Source organism: Corapipo altera, unplaced genomic scaffold (assembly GCF_003945725.1).
Source record: "Corapipo altera isolate COAL_440 unplaced genomic scaffold, ASM394572v1 0, whole genome shotgun sequence".
Taxonomy (NCBI): Eukaryota; Metazoa; Chordata; class Aves; order Passeriformes; family Pipridae; genus Corapipo; species Corapipo altera.
Window position 1 is genome coordinate 4,608,270 of NW_020884872.1, and position 22,813 is coordinate 4,631,082.

Consider the following 22,813-nt stretch of genomic DNA (forward strand, 5'->3'; position numbering starts at 1 on the left):
TGCTCCAGTAAAAACTTGCAGAAGATCTGATAAGAGCTTGTGTCACACAGGAAACAATAGACAGCAGAGACATTTTCCTAAATATAAATACTTCAGCATTCTATAAATTAATAAGAGCCTCTTACAAAGTAGATTAGTTTGAGAATATGGACTAGCCACTTAGCAGCAAGCCAAAATTAAAATTAGTTGTTGCTACCTTGGAGCAGCTCCTGAGACTCATAGAAAGATTGCAAAAAGGTCTTTGGGTCTTTTGAGAGCAACTCCCCCAAACCAGGTTTCAATGGTACTTCAGTTTGGTCCCACAGCTTTCTTTTCACATTTGTTCTCATTTATGTTTTTGGCAGCCATGGCAAATGGCTCTTCTGGCCTTTATTATCAGTTACCAGGACACAATAAGCCTGACAGCAAAATTAAGATCAAACTTGCCTTCCCCAGGACAACCAGCAGCAGCTGCAAACATGGGCAGTGCATAGGTACCTGCAGCTGGCAAACACACCAAACCCCCATCTGCTAAAATCCGGGCAGTAACAAACTTCCCCTGCCCATCCCCACCCCACCACATTACCCATCCAGCCCTGGGAAGCTCCGTGTAACCACACAGGGCTATTAAACGCAATTTCTTTAGGTATCTTCACTTTAGTGCCACTCCGGGTGGCATTTGGCAGACAAATATTGATACACTACAATTTTCACCTAAGTAATTTTGAGAAACTGTCGCTGGATTAGAGCAGAAGGTGCCCTTGGCCGGGTGTTTTGGGCTTGGGGGGCACACCTGGCCTTGCTGGAGGACGTGGGGGCTGTCGAGCTGCTCTGCTACTTCTTGTGGTTTCTGCTGACGAAGGTGAGGAGGTCCATTGCTGTGACCACACCATACACCATCTGCTTCATGAAGGAGCTGCCATTTCCATCGACTGTAAGCACAGAAAATGCCAGTTTAGTGGGAAAACCCCCCAAAAAACATAACCCCTCACTTCTCCACTCTCTACCCCCACCCCCTGTCAGCTGTGCAGAGGCTGCTGTTCATTTATTAAAAGAAAACCTTAACGTGTACAGCGTCTGTCTCTGCTCTACCCCCACAGAAATGACTGATGCAGCCTCAGTCAGGTTACTAAGGTTGCACCAATAAGGTTTTAGCTACAAATTATGCACCCTTTCCCAGAGAGGAAACTTAATTTCCCAGTTGTTTTACCCAACCTCTGTTCCAGTCCTGCTTCTGTCACCACAAAACTTTTCAGGCCAAACTAATGAGACTCTCCAAGAGCAGCAGTGAGGCACTTTCCTGCTCTGTTCTCATAATGTCCTACACCACCATTAATAAAACAACACTTCCACAATTGCTTTAACTGTCTGATAAATGTTTTCTTAAATAAAAATAAAACTAGCCACCAGAGTCCAAACACGAGACAAAATGCAAGCTCCAAAGGTGTGGGAAGAAAGTAATAAATAAGGGGGTAACTGTGACGGCGTTAAAACAGCAGCTCTGGAAAAGAAAGGGGGTGTTGTTTGAAAACCAGAGCAAGAGGCACTGCACACAGCTGGCTGATATTTCTTGGTGGGTGCCATTTAATTTGCTGATACCATTTAATTTATATCAAAATGTGATGCGAAATTGTTTTATGACAACGTAGCTGAGAAAGGAAATTCTGCCTAGCACTATTTTTTTTGTGACAGAATTGGAAACATGCATCAAAGGCAGTTTTGAATGACAGACTTTTGTTTGCAACCTTTTGATGGCTGGACTTGCAAGCTTTAGAGCTGATTTTGGGTCAGCAGGTCCTGGAGATACAAGCAGAGAGGTTGGGATGTTTGGGCTTGGTGGGTTCCAGAGGCTCAGACTTCAGCAGGCAGCCCCTTGCTGGCAGTACTGGACACTGCTCACAGTAGGGATGCTTTGCATGCTCAGTGTGCAATCCCATCAAATCAACATAATTACACCCTTCATCTCTAAATTACCAGACCTAAACATGGGGCTTCTGACTGCTTTTTCATGTTGCTCACTCTTTTCAACAAAGCAACTCCCTGCAGATAAGGTCAAATTTGTACTTGTAGAAGTTTTATGGCACTGGAAAGGTGTGTTAGGTCAGGTTTGCAGAACAGCACCTTTTTTGGTCAGAGGAGGAACAAGGTGTGATCCCTGCTGCCATCAGTGTGTCAGCAGCCCTCATGCTGCTGTGGTCCTGCTGCAGGTGACTCATACTGAGCTGGTTTGCTGCACCAAGGGGTGGGGGATGTACAGTGGATTAAGAATAAACCAAACCTGCTGGTGTGGCTGCTTTGTTGGACTGAATTGCTCCTGAATTGGCAGAGCATTCCTATGCCCAGCCATGGTCCAGGTAAGTCTCATGCACAGGTGCCCCAGGCTACAAACATCGATGCCCACGACTCACCGGCCTGTGCCACAGGGCTTGCTCCTGGTCTGACCCATTTGTTCTCAGCTTTCTCAACTTACATGCCTGAATTCCACCTAAGCTTCACCTAGTGTGGTCAAACGCTCCTTTTGGCCTTGCCCTTGGGTTATGGAAGTCTATGGAGATCCCTAAATCCCCCCTTGCTTCCTGTGCTGCCCACAACCAGCAAGGCAGTGATTTGAATTCAATATGAAGAGACAAGTGCTGTGCAGCACAGGCACTGCACCCCTGCAGTCATCTACAGTCCACCTTGGCTGTCAGAGGGGACCTAATGAAACCCCACAATGAATACCTTGGGAACACCTTTTCCATGGGAAACCATGGGATAGGATGAAGGGATGGAGTTGATGGGTGCTTCAGTGTTACCCCTGCATGGGGACACAACACAGCTCCCATGGCCAGGATCTGGGAAGTGTTCCTGCAGGACGCACATCCAGTAGTGTGCTTGTCCTGTGGTTAAGGCTTCCCCCCTCTCCCCTCATCCCTGTGATGTCAGGAAAAGACATGGGTGAATAGCTGGCAATTCCAGGGATTTGCAGAGCCTTGAGGCAGAAATCCTTCCTGCAAAGGCTCAGGGGCTGCGCAGCTGGAGCAGCTGCACTGATACTTTCCACTCTCAGTTTGAGAATTTCCATGCCCCTCTCAGACATTTGCACAAAGCCCACAGAGTTCCTCTGCAGATACCTACACTGCATTTGCTCGTGTACAACGATAGCAAAATGGTCATTCTCCAATATACAGGAAAGCTTCCCAAGGCTGTCCTCCAGGCCAATCTAAACAGGACAAAAGGAAACATTTAACATTTCACTTCACATTTAAAGGACAGTGGTGCAGAGCCTGGCTCCTGTCTCTGGTGGTAGCTGTGAGTGGGCAGGGTGGTATCCAGCTGGGCCAGGATCCAATGTCCCTCACCCACCCGCACTGTTTTGGGGAGAACTCTCTGTCTTTTCATTGACCTCCTAGCTCCTCTCAGACCCCAGGGTGATGGTATTGCCCCTCTCCCCTTCTCCCCATCCCTGGACAGAGGTTGACACCAGCCTTAGAGGTACCTTCGAGAACTGGTGGTAGATGACCTTCGTAACAGGGTCTGAGAACTCCGCGTTTCCAGCCAACACTGAGGTGAGGGTTTTGCTGGGGGTCACCATTCCCAAAATAAGTCTGTAAGGGAAGAGGGAGGTTTCCAAAAGGTCAGACCTGAGGTAGGACACACTTTTTACGAAGGGGCTGAACTGCTTCACTCGAAGTCAGTGACCAAATTGCTGCTGCCATCAGCAGGAGGCACCAGGTTCCTCCTCATCTGAACAGGACAAGAAGTTCCTTGTCCTCACCAAACTGATGGTTTAACAGCAGTTAAAGTCTGCTGTTGAAGTCCAGGACTTAGCAGCTGGGAGAGGAAAAATTCATGGGCTCTCCAGGTGCCTATTTGTGTGGGTTTCCCATCCAACCCTCACCACTCCTCTGGCCTCCCCTTGCCTGCGCACTGATCCAGCCTCTGCTGAGTCTGGCGGGCTCTAGATTTGGCTTTGGCTTTAACTGGCTCATTTACAGGAGCTTTATTGATGAATCTTCACAATGAGGCAGATGATATTTTAAAAGTGTTCCTCATAGAGTCCAACACAAGAGCCCCAACTTTGAATTAGTAAATAGGACTTTCTGTTTACCTTCATCATGACTGATTCTCCTGTGGCTGTCCCCGTAGCGAGTAAAAAATAGTTACCCTGACTCAGCAACAACAGGAGCTTGGTCATATCCCTTCTCCTGGAGGATCTCAATTGCCTTTTGACAGCTGACTTCTGGGAGGAGAATGAGAGGGGCCGAGAGATTCAGTTTCTGCACCTTGATGTTCCACCACCTGTTGAAAGACAAATGGTAGCACTGAGCTGTTGCTCTCTGATGCACAGCTGTGGCCTTGAACAGTGAGGCAAGGCCACTAGAAATGAGCCCAGCCACGCAAGGGTATTGTGCCTGCCTGCAAAGCCAGCCCCACTCCAGTCCCCAAAGCAGTAATGCTACAAGTCCCTCATGGCCAGGTCTTGTTGAAGCCAAGCTTTCCCTATGCCTGGTGTTCAAACAACTCCAGAGGCAGGGCTGAGGACAGCAGCAGGCACGGTGCTGAGCTGTCCTGAATCCAAGGAAGCTACTGAGGGCTTCACTTCAAGGCCATAGATGGGTGACCTACCAGTTTTACCCCTTTGGTCTGTATGCCTGGTCCTCAAAATGCAGCATTTGCAGCTCCTCCAGGAGAGGGCCTGGCAGAGATGCTCGTGTGATTTATGAAGAACAAGCTACACCTGTTTGTGGGGGACCACAGGCACCTCCCAGCTCAGTCCTCTGTCCATGCAGAAAAGGTAGGGCAATACTAGAGGCTGGAAAGGCCAAGAGCAATTCTAACCACACACCAGAGTCCCTAGAAATGTATTAAGTTTTTGGGAAATATTTTGCAATAACCTTTGGTTACAGTAACCCCAAGGGAGCAGGTGACATCAATGGTACCTGCTGTCTTTGAGCTGAATTCTAAACAGCTGGCATTTGCCCAGCCACACATCAACTGGCATCAGCAGTTTGTCTGTGACTCCCTGTTTTGAGGGGATTCTTTACCTGTGGTACCTAAGAGACAGATGAGTTGGTCATGTTCTCTGGCCAGCAGTTCTGGGGAGTTAAAACTTACTGTCCCCTGCCTGAGGAGACTTTCAGAGCTGTCTGAAAGGGGGCTTGCTACAACAGGGACCCATCTCCCCACCAACCCAACAGTCCTTTGAACATCAGCTGTGGAGTAGAGGGAGGTTTTGTGTGGAGCTAAACATCTACCTTGGCCATTCTGCTTGGCAATGGTTGCCAGGTGGAAGTGGATCAGCTAGTCTGGGACAAAAAGGGCTCCTTTATAGACTTTGACTGAAGAACTGGGATATCTAACCACTCCAAAGAGAGGAGCTGACATTACGGCCTCCCCAGAGGGATCTGGACTGTACTGGGTTTTTTGCAAATACTAAAAGAGAACACTTTCCTTTGAAGATAATAATTTCCAGACTCGGAAAGCTGATTCCCTTAGCACAGTTTATCCCGGTGGAAGTTGTCTTACCAAGGCTTGTGCTCCTGGATGTCATTTAGGAAGCCATGTTTTATCATCCACTTATCATTCACGAATTTGGACCTAGAAGTCACCAACAAAGAGAGGGTCTGTGAGCCTCCCAGAAGAAGTCGTGCTTTGTTTCATGCACTAGACCACAGCACTGCCCCCGGGGCTCCCATGATTTTTGCAGCTGGCTGCTCTCAGCCCCTTTTAAGGTCAACGGGAGCTGCGGGTGCTCAGTGACTCCTCAAAGCATGCCAGCTATTTGCCTTCCTAACTTTAGGCATGCAAGTTCAAAAACTGCAGCTTGGCTGACTCCTGCTCCGTGCAATGAGTCAGTGACAAGAGGAAATACATCCCAAGTATCCCAAAACCCGGCTCCTGGTGCTTGCCATGGTGGTGTGCAGTTTATTCCTGTTGTTTATTTAGTTTTTTCCCTGTGATCTGCCCGAGGGAGACTCCCAGCTCTGGGCTCACTCTGTGTGCCAAGATATCAGAGTTATCGGGGTGGTTCCCCAGCAATCCCCAGCACCTGGGCTCAGTTCATGCCACTGAAGGTCCCCGTGAGGCAGAAGGCTGTGGGATCTCCCACCCTGATGGTGGAAAGGAAGCGAGGAAGCAGGAAACTCACATGTAGTTCCTGACAGAGTCGGGCAGGATGACAACACAGCGCTGACCTTCCTTCAAATCCTTGGCAGCCCTCACGGCGGCGGACATGGCACTGCCCGAGCTGCCTCCTGGGTGGGTACCAAGGAGAGGGAGACAAGTGTCAGGGCTGCACAGGGTGTAGGGCCACAGTCCCAGCGTGGGGGGCACAGGCTGCCCCAGAGAGAGGTGCAGGGGTACCCAGGCAAAGGTGGCACTTTGTGGGACAGTGGCTCGGGACACCGGGATGGGAGGAATAGATCCCAAAGCCCTGTAGGCTTTAGGGTAATGTTAGGGACCTGAGTTAGGAATGGAGGATTGTGTTCATATGGTGGCTCTTGGCAATGGGCTTTTAAGGCAGTGTAAGAGTCACCTTGTGAACTTCATGAGCCACTTCTTGTGGTGGCTCAGTGGGCAGACCAAGGTCTGAAATGTTGAATACAGGGACATTCATAACACTCTGCCCACGTCACACCCTTCCTTTGGGTGAAGAGACCATGCCAATTCTGGAGCTTCTAGCTGACATACTTGGAAACCAAAGACTGGCTTTAAATGCATTGTAAAGACTGAAAAAACCATAAACATTACATTCATGCTTGGAATACCAGGCCAACGTGATGGGAAGACTTAAACACTCCTTGTGTCTGTGTGCACACATGTGGTTTGCTGCACGTAGGGAGAGCAGGTCCCTGCTTTACAGAGGCAATTCTTTCACCAGTAGTTAGAGTACTGGAAGTCAAACACATTCCACTATCTGAGTGCCAATTACACACTGCACTCAAGGCAGCACGTATTTTACAGCAGGTTAATTATCACCGGGTCACATTTTTCAAACAAATGAGGAATGGCCCTGAAAAATGCAGTTCAGGGAACATGAAGCTGTTCACAAATTATAGTTGAGTCCAGTAAGTGGTTTCTGTTGAAACACGGTGACTCTGTGCCTGCTAGGTTAAATCAACATTAAAGTGTTTCATTACACGTGGCCTGATCTTTTCCAAAACTCCCTGGATATGAGTGCTCAGGGCTTTTATCAGCTGTAACCACAAGCCTATGTAGTGTCTGGTCCTGGATGCAAACCTACAGCTACCTGCTCGGTGGCAGGGAAGGGTGAAAACATGCTGATGGTGTGTAGTGGCTCTGAGGGCACAGGCAGGGTTTGTCTGAGGGCACCTGTTCGTTTTGGAAGGCCAGTGGGATCACTTACAGCTCGTTGGCACGGGGAGAAATACTCAGTAAGAACATCTCACACCTTCTTTACTTTCAAGCTTTCCTGGTCCAAACCTGGCACCTCTGGTGTGGTAATGACACAGAGAACAGCCTCGCAGAGTTGTTAGCGGAGCGACAGTTTTACCCCACCTGTCCTGCCCCAAGCCCCATTAATCCTCTCTTCAGCCTGTGTAACTCTACTCTGCACAGAGTTAGGCCTGAAGATCCAGTTACACTGCAGAAGTGCTCCAGCAAGAGGAGAGTTATTGCTTCTATAATTATTGTGGCCGATGACTCAGATCCCAGACCATGGACTCAGAGGACACACCTCTGAGATCTGCAGTGACCTACACACCGGCTCGGGATTCAGCCATCCAGCGCTGCTAACCCAGCAGACACAAAAGGCAGGGAGCACCCACCCTGAAGCATTTTGGTCCCAAAAGGAAGAGGTTCAGGAGAGGAAGAAGGTTTGTCAGGAGAAGCAACTGTTGCCACTGGTGCTTACCACACAGTAATCCCTCCTCTCTGATCAGCCTGCGAGACATGAGGAACGATTCTCTGTCATTGCTTTTGTACCACTGATCAACCACCTGAAAGGAAAGCAAGAAGGCTGAGTCTTGGCAGTGCTATTTAAGGCTGTCCTGCCCCTCTGAGACATGCTGATGCCTACAACATCTGGCAGCTTTGAGCTGCCCTCCACACTTGTGGAGAGCAATGCATTTGTCAGGGCATTCCTGGTCCAGAGGCGTGTCCTTCCTTGCAGGCACCCACTCTGACCTTTTCAGCCAGCACCCTTTCTTTGAAGAGTTAGGGATGTCTGACAGGTCCAGAGTCAGGATGTGGAAGAGGAAGTGGTGTCATGATGTCCCAGGCCAGACTACACTAACAGTTGAGATTTTGCCAGGCAGAATCAGACGCAGCTACAAGAAGAGGTTTGGGTTGTTACCTGTGTCAGCTCTCTGTCCATGTGCCAACAGCAGAGACATTGTTAACACACACCTGAAAGCAGAAAGAATCTGAGGGACCTTTCTAAGAATGAGGCCAGGGGGAACACAGGTAGCCTGAATCAGGGGTTTAAAACTCTGTGGTTGGTGGCAGGTGATACGCTGAGAGTAAACTTGACAGGAAGAGGTATGAGGTTCATGATCTGCTGTTTTACAGAGCTTGGATCTTGTCTTCCAGCCCATACATGGTGCAGGATTTCTTTTGTGTGTTAAATTCAGTTAGAATCAGACTTACTTGGAGAGATGCTTCAGTGCTGGGGTACCAATCCCTCCACAACAGCCTGTTCTGCACTGGGAAGGTGTGCAAGAGCCTTAGGGTTGGGCCATGGCCAGATACCAGAGCTGGCTACCTCTGAACTTGGGAGTAGGCTGGATGTAAAACCAAAAATCAGGCAAAGGCCTCTCATCACACGGCTACTTACTGATCTGTCAAGGACAGTAGGGATGAAGTCGTGCCCAATGCCCTCCACTTCAATGGTTGTGGTGTTTGTCTTGTTCATCTCACTGGGCAGAGCGACGATGGAGCCTTCGGGATCTACGCCGACGATCTTTGAGGGAAGGAAGTTTTGTTAAACCACAAAGGGAGCTCAGAAACAGTCAAACACAAACTCAAAGGAAAAATCACCCTTGCCCTTGTCAGCAATGTTTTCCTTCCCATAATATTCATTAATATCCCTAACCACTGGCAGCATGGAGAGCTTCCAGGATAAAAGGGTGATGTTTCCCACTGGTTTTTTAAATAGATCCTAGGTAGTCTTCAGCTGTTGCAGAAGTGACTGGTGGCTTAAAATGTTATCACTCTCAAGGTGTTTGTCATCATCCCTTTGGCAGAGCCTCCCACTTCCAAAGCTCAACCCTCAGGACAGTGCAAGTGCTCCCTAATCTGCTCCAGGGTAAAGCCATCCAGAGAGCTCAAACGTGTTGAAACCTGTGGCTACAGCCATCCTTTCTGGATCTAGTTGTGCTGACACCTCCCTGGTTGCCTACAGCTTTATGTCTGGGCTGAGGTTGCCTCCCTCAGCTCAGAGCTGAAGGAGGGGTGGTGACACTGCTCCACACACAGTTGCAATCAGTCAGGGAGGTAACCTGGTCCTCCAACGATGGGTCCACAACTCTCTGGTCCATCAGGGATTGCTCATATACTGACTACACCAGACAGGCAGCATCTGTCAAGCCCCTCATCTGCCTTGAAGCACAAGCTCTGCAGGATAAGCATCATTACTGATGTCAACCATAAACATGAAGGGGTTTGCAACGGCAGAGGAGAAGCCCTTGCACAGTCTGTGCCCCTCACAGAGTTACCCGAACAGAAACTTCCATCAGGCAAGTTAACCAGGAGCAGTGATGCCATCAGCTGGGCCTGCAGTGGGCATCCAACACCATCCTGCACAGGGCAGGGCACCAGGCAGGCGGGGGTTCTAGTGGGGCTGTGGAAAGTTTGGTTTCTAAGGCACTTGGGTGGGTCTAGGCCAACCTAAGCATCACCAAACTGCTACCAACAAAAGCCAAGATTACTGTGAAAAAGCAAATAGGTGGAGATATCAACTGCTGGCTCAGGTGAGCCGCGGGGTTAGTTGTGATCAGAAGCGCAGACAGCAAATGGCGTGAAGCAACAGGGCACTGGGGAATGGCTTTGAGCTGAAAGAGGGTAGGTTTAGATTGGATATTAGGAAGAAATTCTTCACTGTGAGGGTGGTGAGGCACTGGCACAGGTTGCCCAGAGAGGCTGTGGCTGCCCCATCCCTGGAAGTGTTCAAGGCCAGGTTGGATGGGGCTCTGAGCAACCTGGTCTAGAAGAAGGTGTCCCTGCCCATGGCAGGGGAGTGGAATGGGACGATCTTTAAGGTCTCTTCCCACACAAACTATTCTCTGATCCCATGAAAACCATGGCAGCCCTGCCTCCTGGCTTACCTTGCACTCTGGGCACTTCTCCTTCAGCTTCCTGGCGACGCCAGTGATGGTGCCTCCTGTGCCAGACCCAATCACCACCATGTGGACCTTTCCTGCAGGTCAGGGAAGAGAGAGGTTTGCAGGGACTCAGCATGGCCTGCAGCATGACTTTCCCTTTATTCAGGGCCCTGTGCAGAAGCAGAACCCGTGTCCCTTGGCCACTAGAGCCCACGTGAGGACAGACCAGGCAGAGGCCATGCTGGTGCACAAAGCCTGGTCCTGTGGAGAAGCTCAGATGAGCTTACAGGAACAGCTGATCCTACTTCAGCACAGGGGACTGAAGGTGACCTCCAGATTTCCCACTCCAGCTCTCCATAATTGCTGCATCTTCGGCATCTACTGACCCAAGGGAACAACATGAAGCTGTGTCAGGGGAGGTTTAGGTTGGATATCAGGAAAGGGTTCTTCACCCAGAGGGTGGTTGGGCACTGGAACAGGCTCCTCAGAGCAGCGTTCACAGCACCAAGCCTGACAGAGCTCAGGACGTGTTTAGACAACGCTCTCAGGCACATGGTGTGACTCTTGGAGTGTTCTGTGTAGGGCCAGGAGTTGGACTTTGATGATCCTTGTGGGTCCCTTCCAACTCAGGATATTTCGATTTTGTACCTTAAGGGGGAGGGAATATCACAGCACCTCCATCCCTTTCAAACTCCACCATGTGGCAGCAAAGCACACACGTATCACTGACAGGCACAACTTTTCAGCCTGTGTTGGCATCCACAGTGGAGAGATGGCTGAGCTCTGCCCTGGCACACGTCTGGGTCAGATGTAGCCCCACTGGCATCGGTGAAATTATACAGATTTAGGACTGGTAGGAGCAGAATCGGAGCCAGGCCTTCAAAACCTGATGCTGCAACTGCATAGGGAAAAGGGAACCTATAAACCATGGCTGGCAGCCACAGGAGCAAATCCCTATGCTGCAGTGCAGGGAAGACTGGGACTCTCTTGTTCCTGTTGCTGCCCAACTGCTTTACAGCTGTGATAACTGCTCTCCAGTTTAAACCCTCGAGTCCTGTTTACATTTTACAGTGTTCCCAGAACTTGCAATAAATGTCACCTCTACCTGCACAGACGTGGGCTGGGATAGTTCTTTATCCTCCCCCACTGCCACTTCAAATGGTATTAGTTTGTGACGTTTTGGTCTATTTTGGCTTGCAAATGAGTGTGCTGGATCAGATGCAGCCTGACATGCCCTGATGGATTTATATTCCCCAGTAAGGCCTCTTGGGACATCTTGTGTTCCCAGACGACAGGTTGCAGAGGTGTTGTGGCCACCAAGAGATGTGCTCTTTCTCATTTAGGTGCAGCCTGATTTTCTTAAGCCTCTGGTCTCCTCCCTCAGGCTTTTGCAGTAGGAGGCCATAGCCAGGAAGCCCTGCAGGCTGAGGTGTATCTGGAGTGGATTAGGAGCAGTTGCTACACCCTGCGTGTCAGTATTATTAAGATAACACTGCCTTCACCTACAGAGGCTCTTTTGGCTGTTTTTGGACATTCAGGTCAATAAATGATGTAAAATAAGCCTCTCAGAGAGGGCTACAGCCCTCAGCACGTAGAAACAACTGCCCAGACTGTACCTTCACACTGCTCCAGGATCTCCTCGGCCGTGGTGTCGTAATGAGCCAGGGGGTTGCTTGGATTTCTGTACTGTTTGTTTCAACAGAGAACAGCAGGAGTTACCGTGTGAAGATCAGGTCAAATACCAAACTAGCAATAGCTCCTGACAAGCTGTACCCAGAGCAGGCAACTGCCCCCTCGTCTCCCTGACGCAGGGTGGACTGGGACCCGGCCAGAACAGATACAAGTATTCCTTCTGGTGGTCAATTTGGGACAAGATTCCCAAGGGCACTCTGGATTTTTCCACACTGAAAGATTAAATGTGCCTATGAACACTCATTCTCTGGTACTTGGTGCTCATTAGATGTGAGGTTGGTCAGGTGGCTGGGAACTGTGGGCCAGAAGACCTCTCCAGCCTATACAGAGGGATTTGCCACAAGTGATGCCACAGACCAGGTTTCTTCTAAAAAGCGTATTCAGCCTTTGAGCTCCTTTTTATTTAAAAGGAAAGAGTTTCCCTGAGTTTCCTGCACCCCAGGAGCTCCCTGCTCTCTATAGGGATGCCTTCCCTCAGCGGGGTCAGACCAAAGGGAGAAATGCCCTCCTGTTCAAGACAGAAACCACTGGTGTGAGTCATTGGGGTTTGCCCTTTACAGCATGAGGGTTATTTTTGAGGTAGAACAGAGTTTGCTAGCCCGGCACAAAAAGTGATATTTTTTTTTTTTTTTCAGGTCAAAGTTAAATCTGAAGCAATCTGAGGAGTCTGAATTGTGCAAGAAAACCCAGCCTCGCCCACATCCAGGCTTTGACAGAGGTGTTACAGGTTTGGAAGTGTCTCTAATTTTGTTTCTGCCACCCTGTGCTTTGCAGAGGGGAGATTAAGCTTCAGACGCTATAAAACACTGATGAAATCTGCCTCCAGTGCCACTTTTGAACGAAGCTCCCAAGCACAGGTACACCTGGAGCACACCCTATAAGCTGTGTTTGGAAGGAGACTCAGTGGAGGGACGGTCTTTACCTGGTCCAGGATGTGAGAGTTTGGGATTTCACTTTTCAGCTTCCAGGCAACGCGAATGTTCGACTCCGGGGCATCAAAGCGGGTGCATGGGGTCCTCACAATTTCGACACCCAGGGCCTTCAGAATACTGACCTTTGGGAGGGAGAAGAGTAGATGTAATGCAACTGATCCCGTGTAGGGATGGTAATCCAAACCTGGGGGCTCATGGCAGTGTCAGATGCCCGAGGAGCTTTGCATGGGGGGGAACATTTATCATTTGGAGATACAATGTCCAATTCTGGAATATACTATCTCTGACATGCTCCTGGCACCCCAGGGCCTCCTGCCTGAAACTGGCACATGGATTCCAGCCTGGCCTTGTGCCCTGTCCTACTTGGAGGGCAGTCTGGGGACAGGGCAGAGGGAGGTAACACTGTGCTGCTCCTTGGTGCCTGAGGAAAAGGGCAGGGGGAACCAGGTAGGGAACAGTGCCTCCTGTGTGCTGGGGTCTGAGCCCCTGCATGCAAAGGGGAGTTCTTAAAGCTGTCTTTGCCCCAAGTCCCTTCTCTTCTCTCACCAAGTACAGGGACCAAGGGTATAATCCCCTGGGAGATGTGACTGTCAGGGGCAGAAAGGGTCAAAAAAGAAGAGTGAGAGAGTGTTGGGGGCACCTGGAGATAAAGCCCACAGCAGCTGGAGGTGGCATCTGCTCCAGGCTGAGTTTAAGTAAGATTTAGGTTGCAATGAGGGCAGCACTTTGGAGAAGGGCTAATTTTTGAGCCAGGTAAGGAGCCAGGTCTGGATTCACTGGCACGAGTTCAGCTGGATAGTTTGTGAGGCTTCTGGCTCACCAAGGCAGGATTCCTGCCATCACCAGGATGGCAATTTTACCTGATCATCAGCTCTCGGGCAAGTGACGTGACTTGCACCACCTCAAGAAAGCAGCTCAGGCAACCGTGAGTGTCTCCAGGTTAAAGAAAACCATAAATACACAGAGAGACCAAGTGACCTTTCAGAAGCATGAGGGGAAGTGAGCAGGACTGTCAGGTGAGCTCTGGCATCTGCCTGCCTCTCCTCCACCCAATCAGGCCTCGCCCTCCCACACACCAGGTATTGTTCCATTTCTCTGCAGCCACACACTGTGTTTGGCCAACACGTCACCCCAGCTGCACTGCTGACACCAGACAGTCAGCCAGGCCATCACAGGGTGCTTTTTCCCATCAAGAGTTGACCCTCTGAGGAGCTACAAAGCAGTGTGTGTGCCAGGCTCATTACTCCTTAAAAGAGGGGGCACTCTGGCTTAGAAAGGGAAAGGCAGAGAGGGACAGGGAAGGAGATGTTCCCTGGCTGGGGGCAGCACTGTACAGAGCTCTGACCTTCTCCATGCTCATATTCTCTGGCAAGACGATAATGCAGCGGTAACCTTTCACTGCAGCCACCAGTGCCAGCCCGATTCCTGGGTGGTGGGGAGGAAAGGGAATTGGTTAACAAGAGCATTTGGAAAAGCCAACAGGCCAACATGCATTGCTTCCTCTCTCCTTCAGCAAATAGAACCTAGAAATGTTCACCAATGAACTGCAGGTGAGAGCATCCTCCACGAGCCTCTTGGGATGTGCTGGGAACACCAGAGAGTGTAGGAGGACATGCTGACAGATGACATGGAGGACATGCTGACAGATGAGCCAAGCTGCAGTGTCCCTCTTGCTCTCAGGAGCCTATTAGTGTGGCACAGAGTGAATGGCAAAGTTGGGGAGCGCTTTCCTCCCCTCACTGAGGCTCAGGCCTCTCCCTTTCTTTTTGGAAAAACAGGAGAGAGGTGATTTTGCTTCAGGAGTGCCTTCCCCTTCCCCCTCAAACACTCTCAGTTGTGTGTGGGGGGGTGTCAGACACACACATTAAGCAGCACATGTCACCCCGCAGCAAGCGGGTGAAGGGCAGCTCTGCTCCGATTTCACCAGGGCTGATGGATGGAGCCAGCTGCTTCCCAGACAGAGGAGGAAGGTGAGGCTGGAGCAGTGTGTCCCTGTGAGGGGCTGTAGGGAGCCTGCTGCAGCTCCAGCTGCCCCAGGGACCCAGCACGATCCACCCGTGGAACAGCTTTGGGGAAACACAGGTTCCCTCACCCCATCTCTGGGGAGTGGCTGGGGCAAGGTGGGGGGCTGGCTCTGGGGCTGCCTGTGGCAACAAGCCAGTAAGGAGTAAAATTCCTAGAGATGAGACCCATTCTGCATGGCTGGAGAGGAGGAGGCAGGGAGTGCAGCAAGGGACATGGCCTCAACTACGTCTAGAGCACCTCGACAGCCTCTGCTGTGCCTTTTTGTATGAATGCACATTGTGCACACACATGTGGCCTTGTCATGGGGCAGAGAGCAGCAAAGGAATATTAAAACTTGCACCAGTGGCCCTGTGGAGGCTGCAAAATAGCAGGGTAGTCTCCTATGTTGTGCCTCCTTATCTTGCACCCCGCCCTAATGTGATGGGATGACGGGTGACAGTGACGAGGAAAAAAATCAGATGATTTCTCTTCCAGCCCATCAGGAAAACCCTCTCTGGGAACTTCTGAGTCCTCAAAAGCTCCCCAACCTGAAAACTCCTGGGGTTGCCCCTGGTCCTGAGGGTGTTTGCCCTGCCACAAGGTAACCTTCTGAGCACACCTTTGCAGGTGTGGGACCCTTGCAGGCCCTTGGGAACTTCAGCAGAGGCACCTTGACACCCCAGGATGCTCAAAAACAACCCTCTGCCCAGTAGCCAGGCAGAGGGAGCATCCCTGCCCTTCCCACCTGTGTTTCCTGAAGTGGGCTCAATCAGCGTGTCTCCTGGTTTTATAATCCCAGCTCTCTCTGCGTCTTCCACCATCCTGAGGCCGATGCGATCCTTCACGCTGCCCCCCGCGTTGAAGTACTCACACTTTGCCACTGGAAGCGAAAGGGGAGGCTCCATCAGTTTTTTAATAGGTGCCTAAAAATGTCCCTTCTGCAGGGATGATCTGTAGTCCTGAATGAGGTGCCGTAAAGAAAAGCGAGCAGCAGAAAGACAGAAAGAACGCTTCCAAGTGTCAGCCAAAATTACAATTCCTTCACTGAGCTACTGAAAAATCAAGTAACTTGCCAAGGTACTTTCAAACTGCAAGTCCTATTTGGGCCCTCCACACTGCTACTACTCGGGGCAGGAGTTTTCTTACCAAGGCTCTGACGAGCACCTTACATCTGAACTGGGGGTACTGGGCTCTGTTTTATGGACAACAGGGAGAAATGGGTACTTCCAGGGTGTCATTCCCTCCATCCTGGCAGAGACCCAGCTACTTCTGGCTGAGAAATCAACTCGATACCTGAGCAACCCATTTGGGAAAATAAATCTTATGCTCATCATTACATTTTATAAAGCAAAGTGCCACAACTTCAGCTGTACAGAGATCCCTAGAGGCACAGGAAATACAAGGTAATCCCATCCACCTGTAACTGCCTCTTGAGACAGCTGTGCTGGAAGAATTCCTATATTTTCCTGGGAACAGGGCCTGTGCTGATGTGTTGCTCGGAGAGGACCACGTAGCTGCTCTGCCTGTCCTGCTCTCCTTCCTCTCCTGTGCCAGGGGAGGGAGACAACATCCCAGAAAACAGGATCTGCCCAGCTTATCCCACACCAAATCCTCCCATACCCCTAAGGCTCCTGCCCTAGCAAGACATGCTCCAAGGGACAGGCTGCTCCAGAGGTGGACTAGACACTGCACAGTTGCCCTCCCACCTCCACCACCTCTCTTCCACAATCTCCCACCATCCCCTCAGGACTCATTCTGGGAAGTGAGAGGCAGTGCAACATAGAGGTTGCAGGATTACTGGCCCAAAGATCCCAAATCCTGAGAAGGGATCTGGTGGAAAAGCACAGTACACTCCATGTGTCCGTGTGCCTGGTGGAGGGTTGGTTGCCCTGAGGATTCCCAGCTGCCAAACAGGACCACAAGGCCCCACTCTGCCATTTCATTAAGGATGAGCACTCATGAAGTCCCTCCTCCTTACCCAGCCACGTGACACTCATGAAACTTTCTGCCTCTGAGAATCTGTCTTTCTGCCCAGTTTGGATGACGTTAGTTATCAGGGTTAGTTACAGGAAAGGCACTGAAAAGTCCATATGGACAGATCTGATGTTATCATCCTTGTACCTGTAAGGCACCAGGCTAAAACTGACCCTTTCGTGAGACAGTACCAGTGCTGCAATAATATCTCCTGGGGTGGAGGACTTGCATCCTGCTGGAAAACCTGGCCCTGCAGCCAGCACCTTGGCCTGACTATTAACACCAGGGACTGGCACTCATGTTGCTGATAACCCCATCTGCCTGCAGACCCCTCTGCTCTGCCTGGGGCTGCATTTTGGGAAGGTCCCCACGGGAAGCAGATGCCCCCAGGAGCAGACAGCAGTGCCTGGCCTGGCTCCAGCTGACCTGGCAGAGGATTCCCCTGTGTGTGGGAGCTCTGCCTGGCAGCCAGGGGTGACACTGGTGTGTGTCCTGCACAACCTGAGCTGCTCCCTGTTCCTGGACAGGCTGCAGGAAGGGTCCTGCCGTGCCCTGTGCCCAATTCTATCCACCATAATTTGGGAAGGTTCAGCCAGTCTCCTCTGTGCACTCCATGTGCTACCCTGGGTGCTGCAGCATCCCTGCCTGATGCCATGTTACCATCCACTCATCCCCAAATTTAGCTCAGAAATACTCTGAGCTTATGTTGCTGTTATTTGGGAGGAGAGATGCCTCACTACCATCAACCCCCTTCTCATTGCTGTTTGAAACCATCCTGTTTGGTTCAAAAAATGACTGCAGCATAACCTAACAAGCAGGAGCACCCGACACGTGCCACAACTGTCCCTCCCCACCTGTGCTTGCTCTCACAGAGCCTCTCCTGAAGCCCCCCTCCAACACCGCCCCTCACCCTCACCTCATGGCACGGAAAAACCTGGTGGAAAGGAGACACTCACAGAGCTCACACTTGAGCCCATAGGACTTCCCAATCTTGTTGATTCGGACCATTGGGGTGCAGCCAACTTTCTTGAGGATGTTGGGCAAGATCTTTTTTTCTTCTGTCCTGAAATAATACGGGGGGGGGGAAGTCATATCAAAGCTATTTTTTATGAACATGAACCAAGGTAAAATCTAAGCAAGGTTTCAACAACTCTATCAAGGCCACAGAGAGACACTCCAACTCCAAGAGAAAAAGTCCCCATCAACGATTAATGGCCCCAGGGGTTAGTTGTAGTTTTCCATCATGAGTTAATAGTTCTTTTGTATAAAAAATGAGGTAATTCATTTTCAGGGCTGTTCTGAAATGTCTTGCTCTGCAAGACCCTAGGCCTCTATAACGAGTGAGAAGAGGCTGACAAGCCTCAGGATTTTATGCTGCGAGTGAGAAAGGCAGGAGGCCGTGCACAACACAAGGCTCCTCCTCTTTCCTCTGTCCTACCCAGCACCACGTCTGCTTTTTTGTGTTTCCAGCTGTGTCTAGGCCAACTCTTTCTTGCCTGGCCAGGACTCCTAGACTTGCCAGGATGGCTCCAAGCCATCAGAAAAGCCCAAGTCACAGAGTACTCCGGAGGCTTTTTTGCAAATGATTAAACTGAGCTCTGTGATCAGTGAAATCCAGCTGCCTGGTTTTGTTAGTCACTGTCAGACTCTGGCAGAAGCCAAGAACCACATCACAGCAATTGCAACCAGGATGAAAAAGACCTGTTTGCCCAACACACGACAGAACACATCTTCCCAGGCAGCCATGGAACTTACATCCTTGAGCTTGTTCAGAGTTGGAGGGAGAGGATTGATGAGGGCTGTGTTTGTCTGGGCCACAACACATTGCCCCTGGCTGCAAACCAGCATGTCTCTCTCCTTTTGTGATGACAAAATCCCCCTCCCTCACTGTTCAGCTCTCTTTGCACAGCTCTCACACACTATCATCCTCTGAACCTTGACCTGGAGTTATCCCTGTCTGCAATCACGGCCAGGCAGATGCCTGGCTGCTGACAGAGAGTCCATGTGGTGCAGGGTGACATGTTGGGTTACTTAAAGATACACACACCTTCCTCCAGGTTTTGCAAGCGTGATACAAACACTTCTTTCCTTGCAGGAGTGCAGGGGTAGTGGTTTAGTGAAGGTCTTTACTATCAAAAGGAGCCAGTCTCCTTGCATCTCGAGCCCAGAAATGATGGAGTATTACACATGTGCTATTACCCTCCTTCTGGGTAAAGAGTTTGCAGAGGCATCATGGCCTCTACAGAGTGTTGGTAAATGTGAGGCAATAACAATAAATAAGCTTCCCCCAAAGCTGCAGCCACTGTACATCTGCTCTAAAAGCCAACAAAATGCTCAGGGATTTCAGTGGGGCTGAGCCACGGCGTGAGGAGACTCCAATTCCTTCAGATGACAATTAACTAGAGCCTGGCTCTCTTGAGAGTGACCTGCATTGCTATGTTACACATCTAGATTGCAGGAGGTCAGCCTGAGAGAAGAAAGCAAGGCCATTTATTTACCTTCAGCTATGAATTGTGGTAAATGGGATGCTACCATGCACTCTGAACCCCAAAAAGGTATGATCATAGAATCACAGAATCATAAAATGGCCTGGGTTGGAAGGGACCTTAAAGATCAACAAGTTCCAACCCCCTTCCATGGTCAGGGACACCTTCCACTACCTCAGGTTGCTCAGAGCCCCATCCTTGAACACTTCTAGGGATGGGACATCCGCAACTTCTCTGGGCAACCTGTTCCAGTACCTCACCACCTTCACAGCAAAGAATTTTTTCCTAATATCTAGTCTAAATGTAATCTCTTTCAGTTTGAAGCCATTTCCCCTTGTTCTGTCACTCCAAGCCCTTGAAAATAGTTTCTCTCCACCTCTCTTGTTGGCTACTTCAGGTACTGGAAGGCTTCAAGTAGGTGACCCCACAGGCTTCTGTTTCCCAGGCTGAACAATCCCAATTCTCCCAGTCTTTCCTCACAGCAGAGCTGCTCCATCCCTCTGGTCACCCCTGTGACTCACTCCAACAGGTCCATGCCCCTCCTGCAGTGAGGACCCCAGAGGTGCTGAGCAGCTCCAGGCTCTGCAGTGGTGGAGCATGGTGAGGGGATGGGGAAGGGAAAGGAAACCTGTGCTGCCCTGCATGCCAGGGTGAGCCCTGCCAGGGCAGTGAGGGTGGGAGCCAGGAACTGGGCTGCTCTTTTACTCTGCCGCTCGTTACCGTCCCCTAAACAGAGCAGCGTCTCTCTCACTCTCAGGCAAGTTTTCTGCAGTTCCTGTCTAATTCCTTTCCTAATCACTGCCATATTTTACTACAAAAATAGCAGTTGATGGTCTGCTTCCTTATGAGAGCTCAGTGTGTGTAGCCTGAAGGCAGAAAGTCTATGGGGACACAAAGATCTGTGACAAACGCCTTTGGATGTGGTTGGCACAGTCTAGTCCTGCAGATGCTGGTATCAGTTCAGGATTGCAGTGGACAAGGATGGTTTCTATCCAAGATTTCTACTTTTACTCATGGCTTGTTATTCCATAAGGTATCCAGGGGAAAAGCAGTCCTAGCAAAGCAAAGGATTCTCGGTGAGGTCAGAGTTAGCTCAAGGGATAGCAAAGCTAATTCTGTATCATTAAAAAAAAAATAAATTATTCATATTCTGAATTAAAATAACATCTTGTCTTCTCTCTCTGCTTCTACACCCAAAACTCAATCAGATTTCACAATGGACTCTCAGGAAGCCCAGAGGTTTTTGCTACACTGGCTGCCATCTGTGAGCAGGGAAACCAAACCACCCCCTCCACACAGTGCTGTAAAAGAAAAGGTGTAACCTGTGTCAGTGTATTTTCTTCACTGCTGTACAGTGGACTTTGTTTCAGTTCCTACCTCAGTGATGCTGTGTGGGCCCCCTCAGTCAGACCCCATCCCCAGAGAGGTGTCTGATGCTCAGGGCTGGAGCTGTCCTGATGCCTCTCTGGCTGCCCACCTCCTGGGGATGGGATGGGCCCTGGTACTGGTGACACCTTCCTGCCCCATGGCACCCTAATGCTAAATAGCTAAAATCCAAGAATGTTTTCCTACTCTGCATGATAATTCAGGGGGAAAAAAAAATCAGTTTGACTGAAAATAGCTGATTCTATCCTCGGGCACCACCTTCAGGGACTGCACTGAGTGAGTGCCTAGATGCAGTTTGCTGGATCAGCTTGGAGGCTTTGGAGTCCATTCATCCCTCCTTCATGGGCCAGCCCAGAGGCTGTTCTGGACTCCACACATGCTGATGGCTGTGCTTTGGCCTTGTCCTGCCAGGCATGTGGTCAGGCATGACCGTGCAGAGCAGTGCTGCACCTCTCATGGGCTCCAGTCCCTCACTCGCTGGAGCTGAATTCCTGGTTTACATCCTTGCACTGCAGGGACGTGTTTGCAGTTCTCCTGACATTTATGGGACAGCCTTATCTTTAACTGCTTGTCTGTGTCTCGTTTGCCAGGTCATTAAAGCACCTCTTGTCAAGTCTAGTCGGGGCCCTTTGACAGCCTCACCTCACCCCGGGAGAGAACCCGCTGCTCTGAGGGCAAGAACAGCTCAGAGCAAGCACTTTGCTTTGCACTGAGCCCTTGGGTTGCTTACACAGAGCGAGCAACCTCTGCGTGCCCATTTTATACTTATTTAAACTCCCAGACCCTGGTAATCCATTTTTGTGAGGTCTCTCAGACACCAGTAAAGATATTGGTGTTACTTTGAAACCTTCTCACACACAGCTTTGGTTTGTTTGAATGGACAAGGGCGGCAAAACTGCAGCCCTTGGGCTGATGGCTGCAGGGCTGTTACTGGCAGGGCTGTGTATCACAGTTTTGGGGTATATACTACAGCTAGAAGAGTCATTCCTACATCTCCTCGAGTGCCTAGCAGCTGGGAGTGCCTGTACTTCTGCTGTGTGACACCAAACCTCACTGAGTCCTCTTTGCAGAAGTGTGCAAGTCCCTGGTTGAAGTCTGTCTATGAAATATGTTTCTCTTAGTTCCTCTAAAATAAGGCGCCCCAAACAAGCAGATGCTTTCAGAAGTGTGCTGCAAAACACAGAGCTGACACTTGAGCCAGCCACATCCTTCTGCAAAATTAAAGAGAATGAGAAAGAGCTTCTTGAAGGGGAGATACTGAGTCAAGTTTTGCCTGCTGGAAAATAAACCATCATTAATGTAACAGCCGACTTCTGGTTGTGACCATCCTGGCGCAACAGTAGTACTTCAACTTCAGAAAAAGACAGTGAACTGCGCTCCGAAATAACCAGAGTGAAAGAATTACTTACAGGCGCACACAGGAGTGTGGAGACTTGCTGGCAGGTGTCGTGGCTGTCCACGTGCACTTACTGGGCAAGTTGGGAAGGACCCACGTGCTGTCGGCCTTGCCTTCCTGACCTCCCGCGCAGACGCCGTTCGCGAGCGGGCACGCCTTGGCCAGCTCCTGAGCGGTGGGAATAGAGGTCACCTGGGAGGGAAGTAACTGTTGAAGGCAAAAAAATGTCATTTGGGTGTGAAGGCAGGGTGGCCTGCGTGTGCAATCCTGCTGGCGTTTCAAAACCGTGGTTGTACTGGTGAAAGGAGGTCGAAAGGGGGTGAACAGAGGAAAGGGGGTTGTAGTGAGGTGGGTGTCAGCCTCTTCTCCCAGGTAACAAGTGACACGACCAGAGGAAATAGCCTCACGTTGTGGCAGGGGAGGTTTAGATTATATATTAGGGGGAAAAAAAAAATCACGGGAAAGGTTGTAAAGCGTTTGAACAAACTGTGCAGGGAAGTGGTGGAATCACCATCACTGGAAGTGTTCAAAAAACTCGTGAATATGGCACTTGACGACATGGTCTAATGGTTAACACGGTGGTGCTGGGCTGATGGTTGGATCTGGTGACCTTAAAGGTCTTTCCAACCTTAGTAATTCTATGATTCCAGATAAAATTGCTATTTCAGAGTGGTATACTAGGCCATGTACATCGTAAACCAT

At 50.2% G+C, this 22,813-nt stretch overlaps 1 protein-coding gene across 1 annotated transcript; it reads right to left on the reverse strand.

The window, feature by feature from the left end:
- LOC113945092 (cystathionine beta-synthase-like) lies at positions 1-22,813 on the reverse strand. Its single transcript, XM_027638942.1, has 16 exons — positions 22,802-22,813; positions 22,125-22,318; positions 17,800-17,906; positions 15,615-15,749; positions 14,211-14,290; positions 12,856-12,987; positions 11,858-11,927; positions 10,245-10,336; positions 8,756-8,881; positions 7,835-7,919; positions 6,110-6,215; positions 5,488-5,559; positions 4,126-4,260; positions 3,458-3,566; positions 3,097-3,181; positions 1-911 (listed from the first exon to the last, which is right to left on the reverse strand). The coding sequence occupies exons 1-16, from the start codon at positions 22,811-22,813 to the stop codon at positions 814-816; spliced, it is 1,638 nt and encodes a 545-aa protein (XP_027494743.1). The 3' UTR covers positions 1-813.

Coding starts and splice junctions, on each gene's coding strand:
- LOC113945092 (XM_027638942.1), bottom strand. Junction 11,928..12,855: donor ACTCTCACATCCTGGACCAG/GTAAAGACCGTC, acceptor TGAAACAAACAG/TACAGAAATCCAAGCAACCC. Junction 8,882..10,244: donor AGAAGTGCCCAGAGTGCAAG/GTAAGCCAGGAG, acceptor CTTCCCTCAAAG/ATCGTCGGCGTAGATCCCGA.